Source organism: Seriola lalandi, unplaced genomic scaffold (genome assembly GCF_002814215.2).
Source record: "Seriola lalandi dorsalis isolate HSWRI2012SDOR001 ecotype SW California unplaced genomic scaffold, Sedor1 jcf7180002054763, whole genome shotgun sequence".
NCBI lineage: Eukaryota > Metazoa > Chordata > Actinopteri > Carangiformes > Carangidae > Seriola > Seriola lalandi.
Window position 1 is genome coordinate 410,983 of NW_019525316.1, and position 18,122 is coordinate 429,104.

General features: G+C 39.3%; 2 protein-coding genes across 6 annotated transcripts in view; one reads left to right on the forward strand and one right to left on the reverse strand.

Moving 5' to 3' along the window:
* Positions 1-6,838, reverse strand: part of itsn2b (intersectin 2b) — a 30,589-nt gene extending 23,751 nt beyond the window's left edge. For 2 of the 5 annotated variants that reach the window (XM_023424974.2, XM_023424975.2), the window contains exon 1: positions 6,624-6,837. The gene's annotated coding sequence lies outside the window, so the exon portion shown is untranslated. Of the gene's footprint in view, positions 1-4,145; positions 4,212-5,189; positions 5,346-6,623 lie in introns of those variants that run through there. The other 3 variants (XM_087178969.1, XM_023424978.2, XM_087178968.1) reach the window with 3 other exon arrangements.
* Positions 6,839-7,399: 561 nt separating this feature from the next.
* gcfc2 (GC-rich sequence DNA-binding factor 2) lies at positions 7,400-17,884 on the forward strand. The gene is made up of 18 exons (XM_023425011.2): positions 7,400-7,779; positions 8,443-8,544; positions 9,234-9,416; positions 9,592-9,837; positions 10,190-10,290; positions 10,616-10,773; positions 10,991-11,174; positions 11,702-11,825; positions 12,290-12,341; positions 12,573-12,670; positions 12,939-13,138; positions 13,251-13,395; positions 14,038-14,159; positions 14,444-14,520; positions 14,859-14,925; positions 15,059-15,205; positions 15,362-15,498; positions 17,547-17,884. Exons 1-18 carry the CDS (start codon positions 7,476-7,478, stop codon positions 17,677-17,679), a joined length of 2,580 nt encoding a protein of 859 aa, XP_023280779.1. The 5' UTR covers positions 7,400-7,475; the 3' UTR covers positions 17,680-17,884.
* The last annotated feature ends 238 nt before the right edge of the window (positions 17,885-18,122 follow it).

Sequence of the window (18,122 nt, forward strand, 5' to 3'; positions counted from 1 at the left end):
GTCAGCACGCTAACATGCTCACAATGACAATGCTAACATGCTGATGACAAGCAGGGATAATGTTTACCTGTTCACCATTTTAGTTTAGTCTGCTAGCAAGCTAACATGTGCTAATTACCACAAATACAGCTGAGGCTGATGGGAGTTTTGCAAATATTTGTTCATAAACCAAAATACTGGACCAATTAACATTTTGTCTTGATAATCACATTAGAGGAAAAGTCAGAAGATCAACAAAATCCTAAGAATCTATCCTCTGGGGAGCTTGAACGTCTACACAAAATCTTCTGGCAGTCCATCCAATACTTGTTGAGATATTTAAGGAGCAAAGTGGTGGACTTCCAACATCCCTTTCTGCCACCCATGATCATGCCTTTTTCAACATCTGTTACATCATGCCTTAAACCCATTCTTGTCGAGTCATGTACGAGTGCATAAATGGAGCTACTAAGGAACAAACCAGTTTTTGCAGTTTTGCAGCGGAAGGCCAACTTCTCTGCAAGGTTGGGGTTTTTAGGTTTTAAGTGATTGCATTTAGTGCAAGGGTGGATGTTTCTGTGTGTGCACTTTATCAGTTTACTACAATAAAGATAAAGAAGCTGTAGAACAGTGTGGTCAGATGACAGAATCAGCTCAGCAGCCAAAGAGCATTGATGATTCATTATCCTTAAACATTTTTAGATTTTCTGTCAAATTATTAAAACACATTTCTGTAATTTTTTCTTTTCATATTTCTTGGGATGGTTTGGAGGATGTTTGTCGTGGGTCACACCATGGTAAATGTACTGGACTGTATGTCCACAGACTAAATGGCCCATATATGGGCACCTTGTTGACAAAAGACTAGTGACTTGTATCATGCTGGGTTTGCCAGCATATTTATAGGTCTCGTCTTTGGTTGCACAGCACAGTTCTGTCTGCTTAAATAGAGCCACCACAAAACTGCTTTGTTTAGATATAAAACAGTTTTTGCTGTGGGATGAATGGTGTGAACTTTTGTTTAATGAGGTCACAGTATGGACAGATAAAGAGAAAGCCCCAAGCACTATGACGACTAACTTTTACTTTAACAGTTATAAAAGTCACACGGAATATAACTGATTTTATCTTTAATTCTCTAGAAGGCAAATCAATTGTTTTTGTGGAAAGAAATACACATGCCCACACTGAATCAGACTTATCACGTCATTTGTGCAGCTTTCACATTCATTTCATCAGGCGTGCTGAACACCTGCTTCCTCCATGATTATCTCTCTCCCATCAGCCAGTCAGGCTCACATGATGAAATCGGAGGAGGAAAAGGAGGAGAAAAATTCCAATCTTTCTACTCAACACTTCCTGCCTGGTAACCCACAGACACAAGCATTTCCTCATGCAACCTCAGTTGACAGGAAGTGATCGTGGATTTTGGCTTAGGGACAGCTTTGATGTCCCAGAAAATATATTAACCTCAGAGCTCAGGTTAGACCTGGGGGAGTAGAAGAATAGCAGATTGAAAAGTGATTTTTAGGAAGCAAAGTTGGCGACAGTTGTCTTACCTAGTGATATGAGCTTTGTGAACGAGAACATGAATGAGATAGGGAAAAAAGAAACGAGAAGCTGAGAAAAACAGAATGAGTGAGCGCGTGTCGTTTTTGTGAATGTGACCTGCTCAATGCTCTCACAAGGGCAGAGAAACATCAAGGGAGAGCTACTAATCTACTGCCTGCCATCTGTTGCTACCTGCCTCTCTCCTTCTCCTTCACTTTTCCTGGGATAAGTCCCCCTCTTTTATCATCCTTTCTTTCTTCACTTTCTGCCTGTAAATGCTTTATTAACTACTCAAAATGAGTGTACATATGAATTATTCTTACTGAAAACTGCTATGGAGACTCCTGACATCACAAATGTATGCAGTAATACAATAGCAAGACTGCATTCATTTACAGGGCCAGCACAAAGAATCAGGTTACCATTCACAGCAGCATATGGATTTAAGTGTAAAGTCCTAATACTGTTTCAAGCACTTTTTTGCATATTGCCCATCATACATATATGCCAATACAATGTTTAGTATGACTGATTAGCTGGTATCAGGCATCCAGTAATGGTGAGGCTCTAGTAAAGTAGTGTAACCTCTGGTAATGTATCACTGTAGGAATTATAATGGATAAATGAAAGATAGCCATAGACTGTTGGCTTTAAACCATTTCCAGAGTGACGGAGGAGTCCCACTTTTCCTGAATGGATAGCTGATTGGCCAAGTGACCGACTGATTGACTGAATTGGCCAGCAAAAGAGACTGACTTCAGTGGCAGAGTCAGCTTTGCAAACCTCATGCAAATCCTGCCCGATTTTGTCCTCCCCATACACTTACACACATGAACACACACAAGTGGTCTGTGCTCAGTAGAAGCCTTCAGCTGCTAAATGAATACAGCAGAATCAGCAATTGCATAGTGATAGGGGTAAAATCAGGGTTAGTGTTGGCTAACAGGGCTCCACCTACAATAAAAACTAACTACAGCTTGTACTTTACCAATGATGCAGGAGCTATTAAAAAAACCACAAAAACAAGGTTGGAAAACAGACACTAGGCTACATGAAAGTGACTTTGAGCAAAAGCTTGACGCACTGCTTTAACAGAGCTACAGCCTTCTCCATAGAGAGGGAGGTATTAATAACACATTTACAAACAACAAAAAGTTCTTATTTTTGTACATAAAGGTATGATCATCATATGGGCTGGGCAATTTTCATAACCTCAGAAAAAAAACTTTCAGAACACGCTGTATAGTCTAAACACCACTTCCTTGTAATGAATGGAGACTAGCAACAGTCAGGTGTGTGTTTGAATCTGTGACAGCAAGAACCCATCCCGTTGAGGTGCCCATGAGCAAGACTTTGATTTCCATCCAAGCTCTAGCTACACCATTGTCTGAAGCTGAATTTAAGAGGCGTAAGAGGTGGTGAAACATGCAAGTATACAGGATATATATTTACTAACAGCTGTCAACCTTTAAACAAACGGGGCATCGCTAAGCTTTGGAGAAATATTACAACTAAAATGATACATTGACATTTTGAAATAATTTCTCAGATCTCAGCCAGGTGTAAATGCAATCTCTTCAGTGTGACCAATGAAAAAAAACACACCCAGCAAGTTTAAAGATCACTTAGCTCTGACTCTTCCTGCAAGTTTAAACAAGCCTTGTGAAAAGCTACAAACAGCAGAAGTACCTAGCAAGTTTTCCTGTACCAAAAAAGTGATTTCATAATGAATAACATCTATCCTGGGCATTGCTTCCCTTGAACTATTAACAAGTCCACCAGTTTAGTCCAATCACTTATTATTAAGTGTCATTATACAGATATCCAGATCAGATGTTAATACCAGGTGTAAATACAAAGGCTTCCATGACAGGGGCAATCACAGCTAGCTCTACTATATTTCCAGCTGAAACTGGTAAAATCAAGCTCTACATGGGCTATTATAGGTCATAGCAGAAAAAGCACAGGTGTAATTAATACATTAACAACAACTGTTCCATCTAAGTATATCAGCAGGCCTCCCCAGTGAGCCAGCAGTGGCATGACTCTGAACCTAGTAAAGCTAAATGCAGTGTAGCCCCTATTATATCATTAATAACAAGTGTGCTTTTTCTGCTATGTCTGTGAAAAGGGCATTTTGATCCAAACTAAGACTTAGCAGTCTCTATTAATCAGAAATTAGAATTACAGAGCATTTCATCAAAACCAATGAAAAAGCTAAAACATGATTTCAACCTGCACATTTCTTTAACTAAATTAGTTATATGTAACCATTTTCAAACCTCTCACTTCATACATTATAATTGGCTGACTTGAGTGTGATGGCTAAATTAAAACTCTAGCTTTTCATTTTTGGCTTGCCTTTGTCAGTCAGACCTCACCTGCTTCAGTTCTGCTTTGATCCCTGTTGAAACATTTCCGACCCTCAGTCAGCCTGCCCGTCCCTGACCACTGTCCACCAGTGCATCTTTCTGTTTGTTTGTCTCTTATAATCTTTTTAGTGTGAATCTTTTATACTGCAACTTGCTGACATATAGACTCTCTTTTACATTTACAGAAGGAAATGAAAACCACAATGAAGAACCAGGTAGAGATGGATGAGTATAAGTAGTCACCTTTTTTCCCTCTCTTAATTCCTCCATTTCCTCATTCCCTGACCGTCTCATTTTCCTCTTCCTCTGTCTCTCCATGTGTCATTATATATCTATGCCTGTTCTTCTGTCCTTAAATATATACCCTGCCAGTTGTGTGACCCTGGCCTGTCCTCATCACTACTCTGTTCAGAAACAAGCACCGCCTGTTGTTCTAAGAAATGATTGATTTTCAGCCGCCTCACTCGCTGACCTCACACCAATGACATCAACTCAGTCCACAACTCTGTTTCTGCCCCGATGACTCTCTCCCTCTCCCTCTGTGTGTTTATAAAACTACCCATGCTCTTTTGCCTGTCCATCTCCTTTATCACCCATTGCCCTCTCTTCTGTTATTATTCTGTTCTGTCTTTCTGACTCCCTCCTACCACAGAGCTAACTCTTCAGCTGACCTTGTTAAAGTGATATTTCAGCACAGCACATCCACTCATGTTGCCATAAATACCCCATCCACCAGTGGCATTCACACATTCAGAAAGTGCTGCACAGGCCCTTTTGGAACGACTTGGACTGGATTTTGATTAATGCTGTTTGCATTGCTGTGTTTTGTTTTCTTAAGAGGCAAGACAGGCCTCTCCCTCCTTAAGTCGGCTGTGACCCACCCTGATTTGTAAATATATCAGGATATGACAGGACTGGAGAAAGGACTTTGATAAACTGTTCATTTGCAGTGTCAAACCGGCTTGTTTCTCTTGCACTGTGGGTATAATGTAAGTGTTTCATCATCGTCATCTTGGCTTCAATTTTAACAGGGAAGATTTTCAAAAAGGAGGAGTCAAAGCGCTGATTAAGCCTCACAGTTGTTGCATCAATTGTGTGTCAACGCAGCATCTGGCTTCCATGATGAGGTAATGTCATAAAAGCTGCTCCAAATCATACGATCACATTCATAACAATAGTGACGATCTAAAGTGGCATGACAGCGATGAAGTAAACTGGCAATTAAGCTTATGATAGGCTCACTGATAATGTTAACACTGTAATAATAATGTAAATGACAACCCTGACCTTTAGTGGACTGAAAGATCACAGTGAAAGAGCCCTCCTGCATGTGGCAGGCATTGAGCGTCTTGGCTTGAGGATACTTCAGCCAAGTGGATGTATGCAAACATGGAGGTCTAAGCCAATGTCCCTCTTCAAGACTCTACCAAACAGGGTCGGCGCCTGTTCAGTAATAAAATGACAGACATCAAGTTGTGAGGATGTAAAGGAAGCTGGCAAGAACAAAAAGTCTGTTTTAGTACATTATTTGCAGTGACAGAGAGACTGCAAGAATTGGGGCTTGTACTCTATATAACTATTGGCATCTTCTATGATAAGACTCTTCGTCTATCGCACACCAGGCCCTTCAAACTGAATTATTATCCTGAACACTGTGTGCTAATATCCATTCTCTCTCTCTCTATCTCTCTCCCTTCTTTATTTTTTCAAGGAAATAATCTAATATGATTGCTGTATGGTCACAAGAATAGTAAAAAGGCCCTAAGGACCAGACCTTCCCTGTACCCTTGCCATATCATACAGCTTATCAGTGTCAAGCAATGACTGTTCAACCATAAAAACTGTGCTGGAGATGTCATCAATATTACACCTGGTAGTGCCTATAGTGCAATAATTTTGTGCAAAAGAAAAGATGTCTGAAGACATTTCATAAAAATAATTGATTTCATTTCCATTCACCACCTTCAGTAAATGAAGACAGTAGTTACTTTATGAAAACAATAAAATTAAATCAGGACAGCTGGCTACTCAGTAATTCCATAGATGTCAGCATTTGCACAAAGATATTGTCAGTTATCAAATTCTGGCAAAGACATAGATATTGTGGATTCCTACAAGGCCCTGTATCACTGATATCATAGTTGATGCTTATTCTCTGGTGGCTTTACAGACACACTATGTTGATTTCCCAACAAAGGCAGGACTGACCACTGCTGCTGTATTGAGGACCACGGATTGTCTTTACTTCCACTCTCAAACTAACTTCTACCTCCCTCTGCCTGTCTGTAAGATAAACTGATACAGTATCATTCCCTGATCACTTGTCACTAGCCAGCCTGAGACATGCCTGCAACCTGCTCAACTAGTTTGAACCGAGAGGAATTTAGAAGACCTACTTGCAAACCTGCCTTACAGAGGAAACAATGAATGCCACACATCTAGGTATCGATTGTAACCAACATCTAATGAAATCATAACTTAGCTAGCTAAACTAACTCCCATCCTGTGTCCCAGATCAGTACAGAAGCATCACCCCCTCCGTCAAACACAGGTTTTTCTTTCATATTCCTGAATCAACGAGGACAAACTAAACGAACACTTACAGGCGAAATTACACAAAGTCTAAAAGCTAACGTGTAGCTCAAAAGTCATCTACAGAAACATTACCATCATAATATCAAACTTATACTCATGCTTAGATAAGCAGTTTCGCTCGCTTACCTCTCTCACCGCGGCCAAAAAACATCAACTTCCGAGCTTTCGAGGGGTCTGAAGTTATCACTCGCCACTTCTGGGAGGTTTCCCAGACACACTGCAGAGGTTTGATATCCAAAGAAAGCAGTAATTGTTGGAGAAATGTTAAAGTTTAGCAGCGGTTCTAGTCTGAGAACCTGTTGCTGACAGCTCGGTGTGTCACACCAACAACATGGCTGACTACGAGTGATGAGTGGCTGTTAACGTCTGACCGGGCACCGAGTGGGAGGAGAGAGACGCAGAAATAAAAGTTCAACAGATGGAGAAGGAGAACAATTGATGGGAAAGCTGATGGGGGAAAGATAAGGGAGAAAGCAACACAATAACCACAGTTGGGTTTTTTTTCATTTGAAGTTCTACATTGACTTCAGCTACCCACGGAGTGCTCGGGGTGTCGACGTGAGGACAGATAGTGATAGTCCTAACCTCATCTGATTTTAGCTGACATTTTACCACTGATATTCTCCTGAGCCAAGATTCATACATAATTTATTTCTCATGAATATTATATTTACATAATCGAACAGACGGTCACAATAAGAATGGCCAGATATATATGAGGGCGCACAATACAGTTTATTTTTACATGTAAAAATGTTTTAATTCATGGTGCTGTTTAAAAAATCTGAAGAATGTAAAGTTTCCCATTTTTTCTATGCAATTTGGTCAGCCCTTACATACTCACTACATCGCCCATGGTGCATTGCGGCAGTGTTACGTTACTCCTTGCGACTTCTTCAAGCGATTTCCGACGTGACGTATTACGCTTTACTTCGAGTTTACTACCACAGTTCATACGTCTACGGTGAGTGGAGCGAAATGTTCAACAAAAAGCCCCGGAGGAACTTTCGGCAGAGAAAAGATAGCTCCAGTGACGAAGAGGACCGACAGAACAACAGCGAAGATGGAGGGGAGACCGAGAAAGCTCCGGTTGTGGTAAATAAACAGTCTAAAGTTGCCCAGGGCCGCGGCATCTCTTGTAGCTCGAAGAAGCCGGACAGCAGTGACGGAGAGGACGAGGAGAAGCTGGAAGTGACTGCCGATAAAGAAGCAAGGAGGAAAGATAAAGGTGGAGGGAAAGAGAAAACAACTACCGCCCTCAGTTTCTCTGACGACAAAGAAGGTAAGTAATATATAAGTAAATGTAGCGTTTTGAAGTCAAAGATGGATCTCATTCAAACGTTCACTCAACGACAACGGTAACTGACCTCAAAGCAACGGCTACGAACTACCGTTGGAGACCGTCCCACGTACTAGTTACAATTTAGGAGTGAGGGTTTGTAGTGTATTTATAAGGATAATATAGATATACTGACAGAATATATTTGGTTATAATTGTTAGATTATTGTATTTTACCGCCAGTTACATTGTTCCCTTCACCTCTGTATTTGCGTACACATATATCATAGTGTCAACTGACCCCAGACCTCCAGGGGCTCCAGGGGCCCCCAAAGCCCCAGGTTCACTGCAAGCCAAATTTGATTAAGGTAATTAATTTGAATAATTGCAAATTTGCACGTTCATTAGCTTAGATACTGGCTGTCTTTTATCGGGGGTCCTCAAAATACAGTTAAGTTTAAAGTTGAGTTTATCACAAAGTATTTGACACAGAGACAACCTGTGGCTGGGGAGTTCCAGCACGGGACTAGTTGATTTTTCGCTTTCTGGTCATGTAATGAAGTAACTAAACGTATGATGTGGTGTGCATTGTCCAGGGGAACTTTAATGGGAAATCAGCAGCAACTTTTTCCTCATGTGTCTCTGCTTTTCTTTTTCTTGTCTCAGCTGAAGAACCAGCATTTAAACTGAAGAAGTCCTCTGATAAAGCTGTGCTGTTCCAAGTCAGGAGGAAGGAAGCTTCACCTGCCAAGACTACCTACAGCACAGGTAGGTGCATGGATGGATCATGTTAATACTGCAATAAATACATGTTTGGGGGGGTAGAGTGTAAAAAAGAAGTATCACTGGGAAGGCAGAATATCTGCATCCACACAAAAGCCCCCAGTTCCTTAGTCAGTCTTGATTAGGGAAGTGACATTAACTGATGCATATATTCACTTAATTGCCAGTGTATTAGGTACATCCAAGTAAAACCAAGGCAGCCTAATACAACAGCCCTGCAATAAAGCCTACCTTCACAAAGGGCAAAATGTTCAGGTTTGTGTTTAGATAAAGATGAATACTTTTATATATATCTGATATAAACCAGAGCACCTCTCAATGTACCTAATAAATTGGAAACTGAGAGTATATTCTGATAAAAATCCAATTGGTTGTCGTGTAATTTGACATAAACTTATTTATGGATTCATGGATATGGATGGTAGAATTATTTTGGTTTCAAAAAGGCACTTCTGATACAAAACTCATAATCAGTTGAAAATGTTGAATTGTCAGCTCCCAAACTTAACATGTCTTAGCCATGAATGTAATTAAAACAATTTATAAATTATCATTTTATTTCATGTTATCTTATTATCATCTTACTTCCTTCTTCCATAAGTATCTAGATAATAATGCGATAATGTTGGCCAACATCATTATACTTTGAAATGTCTCCCTCTCCTCTCTCCCAGCCCCAGCTGGTGTAGGTGTCCCACCATCTGGTTCTCCTAGGCAAGATTATGACAGTCAGGCTTCACCACATGGTCCGCACTATAATGATGATGACAGTGAAGACAGTGAAAGTGATGAAGGTGGTGCCAGGTCTCCTTCAGCTAGCTCAGCCTCAGACTCGAGCCGCTCTACTGCCAAACCAGGTATGTGTTTTTGTGGGATGCACATAGATAGTGTGTATTTGGGTGTTTTATCCACCGATGATTGTTACAAGTTTATTACAATGTGTAAAAGTACTTGTTAGATATCACAGTTTCCCTGTGTGTTTGTCTGCATGCCTGTTCCTTCAATTTTATGTCTGTCAAATTGACTTTACAGTAGTTATCCCAAACGCTGAAGAGATCAGAGCAGCCAGGAGGCAGCGTCGTGCCACTCGAGCCCAGAAAGAGTTCATTTCGCTGAGTCGAGGTGGCCAGAGCTCTGGTGGTAGCACCCCGGATCACTACAGCAGGGACGATGAAGAAGACAGAGTTGATGATGATGACGAGCCGGATGACCATGAGAGAAGAATCGAGTTTGCCCCACGATTGAAGAGCATAAGAGAGAGGATTGCTGAGAAACTCGGTAGGAGAGGGAGATGGAAAGGAGGGGAGAAAGAAAGTGGATTAAAGCAGATTTTTTTTTTTTTTTTATGTTATGTATGTTTTGATTTGTAAATAGATCAGCTGCCAATTAGTAACGGCTTTAAAAAGCAGCAGTATTGGTCAAACATTATTGTATTGGTGATATTTTGCATAACATGGTATTAGCATTTTGTGATTCTTTTTTATGAGCATGTGAATTAGTATAGCTGTCAAACTACAGTAGCAGCAGGATTAAACTGAAATGGTCTGTTGTTTATGAATTACATAACAATAAGCCTGCCTGATTGTGGGAATATGAAGTCTACTTTTCTTTATGTTTTTGTGTAATCTAGGAGGAAGTGATGGCAGCCTGTCAGGGACTGATGGGGAAGAGCAGGAACTTTGGGAGGAGACACAAATTGGGAAGGGAGTCAAGAGACGGCCAGGAGAACAGGTAGGAGGTCTTATTGTCTTGTTTTTACTTTTTCTCTTTTCTTTTACTCTGTTTTTCTTTTTTTACTTTTTTGCATATTTTCTCGAATTCTTTCCTTTTTATCTAAATTTTCCCTTTTCTTTCTAGGGTTTTTTTTCCCCTGTGTCACATCCTTTCTGTATTGCTCTTTTGTCCCATGTTGTCTAAAAATTGGGCATATGGCAGAACACTGTAGTCTCTTACTGAAGAATCAAGCCTCAAAAAGCCTCAAAACTCAAGAAGTGTAGCTTCACCCCTCTTTACTGCAGCATTGACATCCTTTATGCTCTTATTTTCTTCTTCTCAGAGCCCATCTGGCAGTGAATCCAGCAGATCCAGCAGATCCAGCAGATCCAGCAGCAGCAGGCGAGACAGACAAAGACAAAAGAAGAGATCAGGTGTTAGAATCCCAAAGACCCTTCCTTCCATCAGTGTTTCAATGGTCAAGAGGAGGATCACTGGAAAGTAGGTTTTTTATTTTTTTTTTTTTAGCTATACCTGCCTTATTAACACATTGCAATAATGTGAAATATTAGTGATAAAATGCTTTTGTATCAGATAAATTCCCTACATTCTTCATGCTCATATTTCCTTATACATTTTCCTGTCTCCTAGTTTATCACTTTTATTACTTAATTACATGTAGACTTTCCTCTGATTTTAATTTTTTTTTGTCCTTTAGACTGGACTCCCTGAAGGAGGTGCACAGAGCACGGCAGGCAGAGCTGAGGAGGATGGAGGGGGATGTTGAGAGCGCTAAAACCTCAGTGGAGAGTCTGGAGGAAAGTTCCTCAGAGATTCAGCTTAAGTTTTACCGGGGCATGACGCTCTATGTCCACAACCTGGTGGAGTGTCTGCGGGAGAAGGTCAGCAATTAATAAATCTGTCTAAAGTATCTCTACTTTTAACTGTCTCTTAAAAGCAAACTTGTCAATAAGATTATTAAAGTTAAAAGGGTAAGAAATTTACATTTTTCTCTTCCAAGATGAGGGCAGTTTATCAACCAGCTGTGTGTCTGTCAAATGTTGGCAGGGCCCGACTCTAAATTTTAGTGATTGCGGAACCGTTAGCTAGCCTTCAACATTGGGTGGCCAATGCTGATGAAATGGTTGCCATTTTGATTATTTAGAACTGGTGGGATCATGGCTCTGTATATTTATACAGCACTTTTCAGACTAACACAGCTTTCCTAATTTGGTAAAATAAATACAACCAATGTATCACAAGGAAGTGCCACACTGAAGGCAGGTGATGCTGAAGAGCCTTAGAATGTGCAAAACCAACTATGAAGAGATTTTGTCTAACACCAGCAGCCTGTAGGGAACATCGATGCTCCCCCTTTGGAAATTAAACAGGGATAATTTTCTGACTGGCACTAATTTGTGGACTGCAGGTTGTTGAGATCAACTCTTTCGAACTGGAGCTTCACACTCTGCTCTCCGACCACTTGGAGGCACTGTTGGCTCAGAGAAGACAGAAGGTCAAAGATCAGGCTGACAGTCTGCAGCAGCTCAGCTGTGAGTTTGTGCATTTGTGTTTCCTTGTGTCTGTATGTGCATTTGACATGAACTGTTGCAAGTTTTGCAATTTAAGCTTGTGTGTTTCTTGTTATTCTGGATCCAAGTCAGAGACTATGTTTGTTACTTCAAAGCCACTGACAAAGTCGAAGTCCTGTGTGACTTTTTAATCTACAGAACATTTGAGAGTGTGGGCCAATTCTTTAAGTGAATACATTGTGTCAATGTAGCGCCAACAAGATACAGAACTGTAAAATGAAAACTCCTTTCTTTACATTGTTTCCCAAAAGGAACATTTTAGGCTACAGAATCTCTCTGGTATGGACATAGAAAGTAATAGAATTTTACTTCAGGTTTACAGTAAAAACACTGGAAAGGATTTAAGAAGCTCTGGCAGTTGAAAGTAAAACGGTCACCAGGTTGTAAGATTTAAATTAAGTGGATTTTTCTTCTCACTTTTTTAGATAGCACAGATGAGCAGAATGGAAGTTCAGCCAATGGAACACAAACTCCAGGGTGAGTGTACTAAAATAGCTTTCAAGATAAAGTTTCTTTGGTTTATTTTTTTTTTCATATGTTATGTTAAATATATTCTACAACAAGATTGCTGAAATAGTAAATTAGAAATGGTAACAAATTGGATCTAATAAAATCCAGTACAAAAATATTACAAAAGTATATAAAAAAAAATAGGTACTCCACTCTACCCTTACACAGATTTTTGTATATTTGTCTTATGTGTTGCAGTGTGGCAGGCACTGCTGCTAAAGCTGAGGGAGACTTTGATATTCCTGAAGACACACAACCTTCAGCAGAAGAGGAAGAGCAGCTGCAAAAGAAGATGGGTAAGGAGGAATTAAATCTATTCAGCTTTAACACTATAAAGTGTGAATCAGTAAAATTCTGCCGGGCTGCAAAATTAGTCTGTACACTATTTACTGCAAGCTTCTGTTTTTTTCTTGTTTTCCCACTTGCTCTTTCACTTTTTATGTTGAAAATTTCAGCAAAACCTAAGTAGAGAAAACACTTTTTTTTTTTTACCTTGTTATGTCTAGGCTGAATCAAGTGATCCACTTGATGCTTTTGTTTCATTGTCTTTCTTTCCCTCTCCAGCTGATATTCTGCTGAGGTCCCAGACAGTGTTTTCTGACGTCCAGGATGATTTCTGCAACGTTAAAAAGATTCTGTCTCGCTTTGAAGAATGGAGAAAATCTTACTCTGACTCTTACCACAGTGCCTACATCTCTCTGTGTCTGCCCAAGTTGTTGAACCCCATCATTAGACATCAGCTACTGGCATGGAACCCACTAAAGGTGATTAAACATTTGAACACACCAACATAGAGGCTTACTGATACATTCACACAACTGGCATTACTAAATATATGACATTATGTGTTTAATGTAATGCATGTGTGTGTCTCAGGATGCCAGTGGGGACTTTGAAAACCTCCCCTGGTTCACAGCAGTGGAGACGTTTTGTCATGGACACGGTCATGAGGAGCTTGAGCACACAGACAGACGGACGCTGTCTAATGTCATAGAAAAGACTGTCCTACCCAAAATAACTGGTAATACACACACAGGCACACACTTTTCCCACTCTTATTCACACACATGTACCTATCCACTTCTTATTAAATGAGCCATATTTTCAATATGTTTTATGTGTTAAAATATAAACAAATGAGAAGGCACACACATGTTTTGAGTTTGTTTACAGTGGTAGCAATAATGTTTACAGCGGTAGCAATAACGGCACAAGTACCTTGGAAATATGTTTTATAAGTGGAATGCTTACATGTTGATTTTAGTGGCTACTTATTTAAACAATACACTCACCCACAAATTTCACTTAATTCATTGTAGTGAGACTGTGCATGATTTGCTTGAGTTATAAAAGATATTTTTACTAGTTACAGTACATGTACCATATTTCTATCCTCTCTCCAAGGACTAAATGTTTCTCTTCACCCTCTGCCTTCTGTGCGTCTTGCTTTTCCACCACATGCTCCAGTAGCGGGGAGCTTCTCCACAATGTAGACGAGGCTAGCATCCAGTTCTAAGTGATTTACCATGTTTGCTATTCACCCATAGTTAAACACTCTGTCCACAAACTTTCCTCACCTCCATGGCCTGTTTTAGACTACAGATGTGTCAAACTACAGAAGCATCATACTCTGACTGTCTTTTTGCTCTGCTCTGTCGCTCAGCATTTGTGGAGCTGGTGTGGGATCCCATGTCCCACCAACAGTCAGTCTGTCTCTCTGATGTCTGTCACAGACTGAAGGAGGACTATTCCATCTTTGAGGGAGAGCAGAGTAAACCAGTCAAGGTGAGACCAACTTACACATAAGGCTTATGTGTATTTGTCAACACAGAAATCCTCCTGCTTCTATCTTGCACTGCTATTTTAGCTGAATTTTAATGTTTAAAGGTTTTGCTCAAACAATAAGCACCAAGCCCTACAGCGATTTTTAGAATGCCTAATATCTAACAATTAAGGAGAGATATGAAAAATAATGTTACATATATAAATAAATATACAATAATTAGCAAGTCAGATACACAATATATGAACATGTTTGTGTGAACAATGTGTGTTTATATCCTGGGCAGGCATTCATCGAGGCTGTGGTCAGGAGACTGAGGAGCTGTGTAGACGAAGATGTCTTCATCCCTCTGTACCCAAAAAAGTCAGTCTCTTTTTTGACTTTGACGGTTTAAGCATTAAGGATTTATTTAAATGACTAACAATGAGAAAGCAGGTTTGACTTCACCTCAGTATAACACAAAATTATTTGTTGCTCTTATACATGTTCCTCTTTGTTTACAGCAGACTTCTTTTCCTGATCCAGCATACTATATAAATGCAAATATGTCATATGTCTCTGCTCAATCACGATAGAAAACTGTGTCATAGTGACCTACTTTGATGTATTTTTTTAAAGTTTAGGTAAAAATAGTGTAAAATTATCTTATTACATTTATGGTCTTTTCATGTATTATTTATTCTGTTTGTTTTTCTGTCCAGGTTCCTAGAAGACAGGTCGTCTCCTCAGAGTTGCTTCAGGGAACAACAGCTCTGGACGGCCATAAAAGTACTGCTCTTTAACAAATACTTAAAAAAAAAAAAACACTTTTGTATGTTATATTGTCTCTCCAAGATGCATTTCCTAGTTGGGAGCTAAATTCTGCCAGCTATTAACCAGAGTTTTTTTGTTTTTATATTAGCTTCTAGGTAACATGGGGAAATGGGATTTGCTGCTTCCTGAGACTGTATTGATGGAACTGATGTTGGACAAACTGCTGAACCGATACCTGATGACCACTCTGTGCAGTCAGACTCAATTTAACAATACTGTCCTTACATGCAAAAAGGTATTTTGATTCACCATTTTAATGTGGAGTGTGTCCATGCACACATCAGTCTTGACAATGATGTTATTTTTGATTATTATTGTCTCCCTCACTTTCTCTGGTGTCCTTAATCTTGCACTACTCTCTTTCTTTCTCTCCCTCTCTCTGTCTTTCCAGATAGCAGATAGTCTTCCGCTCTCTTTGTTCAAAGGAGGGAACATTTGTTTGCCTCAGCTACGGAACTTTGAAAACCACCTCGTTCAGAAAGTTCATACCATCTGCAAACAACAGTCTCCTGAAGATCCAAACACAAGGTAATAAAAACTGCTGTAAGGTTCATTTAGTCCACTTACATTTGAATTACCTCTGCAAAGGAGGTTATGATTTCACTTGTCTGTTTGTTGGTTTGTTTATTTGTCAGTGGGATTATTAAGCTTAAACCAATTTGCACTAAATTTGGTGAGGGGATGGGGCATGGGTCCAGGGAAGAAACAATAAAACTTTGGTGCTGATCTGAAAAAGCCAGATCCAGGCTCACTTCCCTTAACATTGTGAGATGGGGGTATTTTTTGACAGTTTCATGAATTCCTCAGGAAATAACATATCTTGATGTAAAAAGATTAGACATATTAATCGTGTTGACATCTCTATTTGCACAATTCGGTGCAAATCCAGACAATATTCTCATAATCAGATAACCAGTGTAGGACTGGGTTGGTGGATTCTTCTGCTGCTAGAATCATCCTACATGCTACATGTTAACAACATTACAATAGGAATGAAATTATATTTGTTTATATTCAATTTCAGAAGCTTTAACACCAAAACAGCCAGACTTGGATCAGGTCTGAATGGTTTCTATTTGGCCTCAGAGAGATTGGAGGATTTGAGCAGTTCTGCAGTATGTGGTAATGAGGCTGGTGTCTGTCCACATCAGTCACAGGTTGAGTTTACTGAAGGGAATATCTCCCAAAGTTTCTTTCTTCACAGATATAGCCTGTGTAGTATTTTTTATTTTTTTTTATCAGCTAAGTAACTAACAAAGAAATTCCTTATTTTATTGCCTTTTATTATTACTTTTTATTCTTTATTTTTTAAAAAGAAACATTGAAATACAGTAAAACACTGCAGAAGATAAAAACAGTTGGTAACCTTGTGTTTATACAAGTAATTTCACTGATGGATATACAAGTCAGTTTATATGATAAATATTCAGTGTTCATTTTGTGAGGTCACGCACACATAACATTTTTCCTAGTAGCGCAGGAATTTATCAGTCTGTAAATCTAAAAGTTAGTAAAGTTATTCTTTCCATCCCTTGAATAGTAGTAACAATATCTATCCAGTCGGTCTTTGTTGGAGGTTCGGCCTGTAGCCTTTTTCATGTTATAGCTTTCTTTCTGGCAGCTAATTATATCTTTAGTAGGTAATTATCTTCGCCAATAGATGAGCTGCAATGTTGCCTAAATAAATTGTAGTAAAAGAGCAGTCAATTCCATCACTAAATATATTTTGTATTACTTGTGTTACTTCCTGCCAATATGACCGAATGGCTGGGCAGCCCAGAATATGTGGACATGATCTGCCAGCTGTTTACCACATTTCCTCCAGCATAGACCTCTTTCCAATACACTTGTCTGTACACCTTTTAGCTTGGGGCTACATCTTATCTGATCAAATTCCTCCAACGGAAGTCTCTCCAAAGGCCTGAACTTGTGGAAGATGATTGGATAGAGACACATATTCAACCAGTCCTCCTCTGAGATGACAAGTCCACATTCCTTCTCCCATTTTAGTTTAATCTTATTTGTTGAATGTTTCTTTGTAGATTGAATGCTTGAATAGAGTTTTGGGACAAGTTTCCTGTTGTCCTTATTTTTATACTTGTCATTAAATATATCAGTTAATTTGGTATCACAGTTCTCAATGGGTTTTATCTCTTTGTTAAAGTATGCCCTAATTTGTAAGTACCTAAAAAAAACAATTTCCAAACCATACATGTCTGAGATTTTTTGAAAGGAATCTTTCCATTTTGCTTTGTACTCCTGTTTACAGCAGCATGCTAAGCATCTCAACTGTTTGCCTTATAATAGTCTGTTAGGCATGGTAGTGCTCAGCCTCCTTAGTTTACCTTTTAAATAAAAATTCGTACTTTTGACTTCTTTATGTTTGTGGTTACTTGATGATGAACCAGCAGTTGGACAGAAAAAAATACCCCCTTATTCCCCCATCATGTGACATCTGCAGCTTCACAGGTTTCCAAATGGCAAAACATTACCGATTTTTTTTTAAGGTTATTTCGTGGTTATATTTATAAATTCATGCACTTTTCCTCATACATTTGTTTCTCTGTCTGCTGCAGGTCGGCTGTGGTTGAAGTGCTGCAGATTCTGAGTAGGGTCAGGTGCAATGACTCCATCATGGCCATAGCAGAGAAATACCACTATGAAGATGTCATCTACTCGCACCAGCTGCTGAACCAGGAGACAGTATGAACACTGAATGCTGTGGAATGTGGTGGAGCATTATGTATATGGCAACAAATGGTGCAAATTCATTGTTAAACCAAGGAAACAACCAAAAGGAATTATATGGATAAAAGAATTCCCCTTCCCGTAATTTTTAGCCATGAACATTTTGTAGTCTGTTTTGTACAGGAGATAACTGTATTTTTATGAATAAATATTTGAATTGTGTTAATATAGCTAGAGTTTTTAGAATCTATTCACTGTCATATTTTAAGTTCTTCACACAAGTGACTGGCTAATACCTATAATCTCACTTTGAAGTTAGACATAAAAACAAGTGTATGGTGGAGCCACTTTTTCACTGTAGATACCAGTTGATGGTAATAACAACTGTCACCATGGAAACCAACATAACAGGCCAGCTCTGAATGTTGTATATAGTCCAATTTAAGCCACATTCATTATGGTAA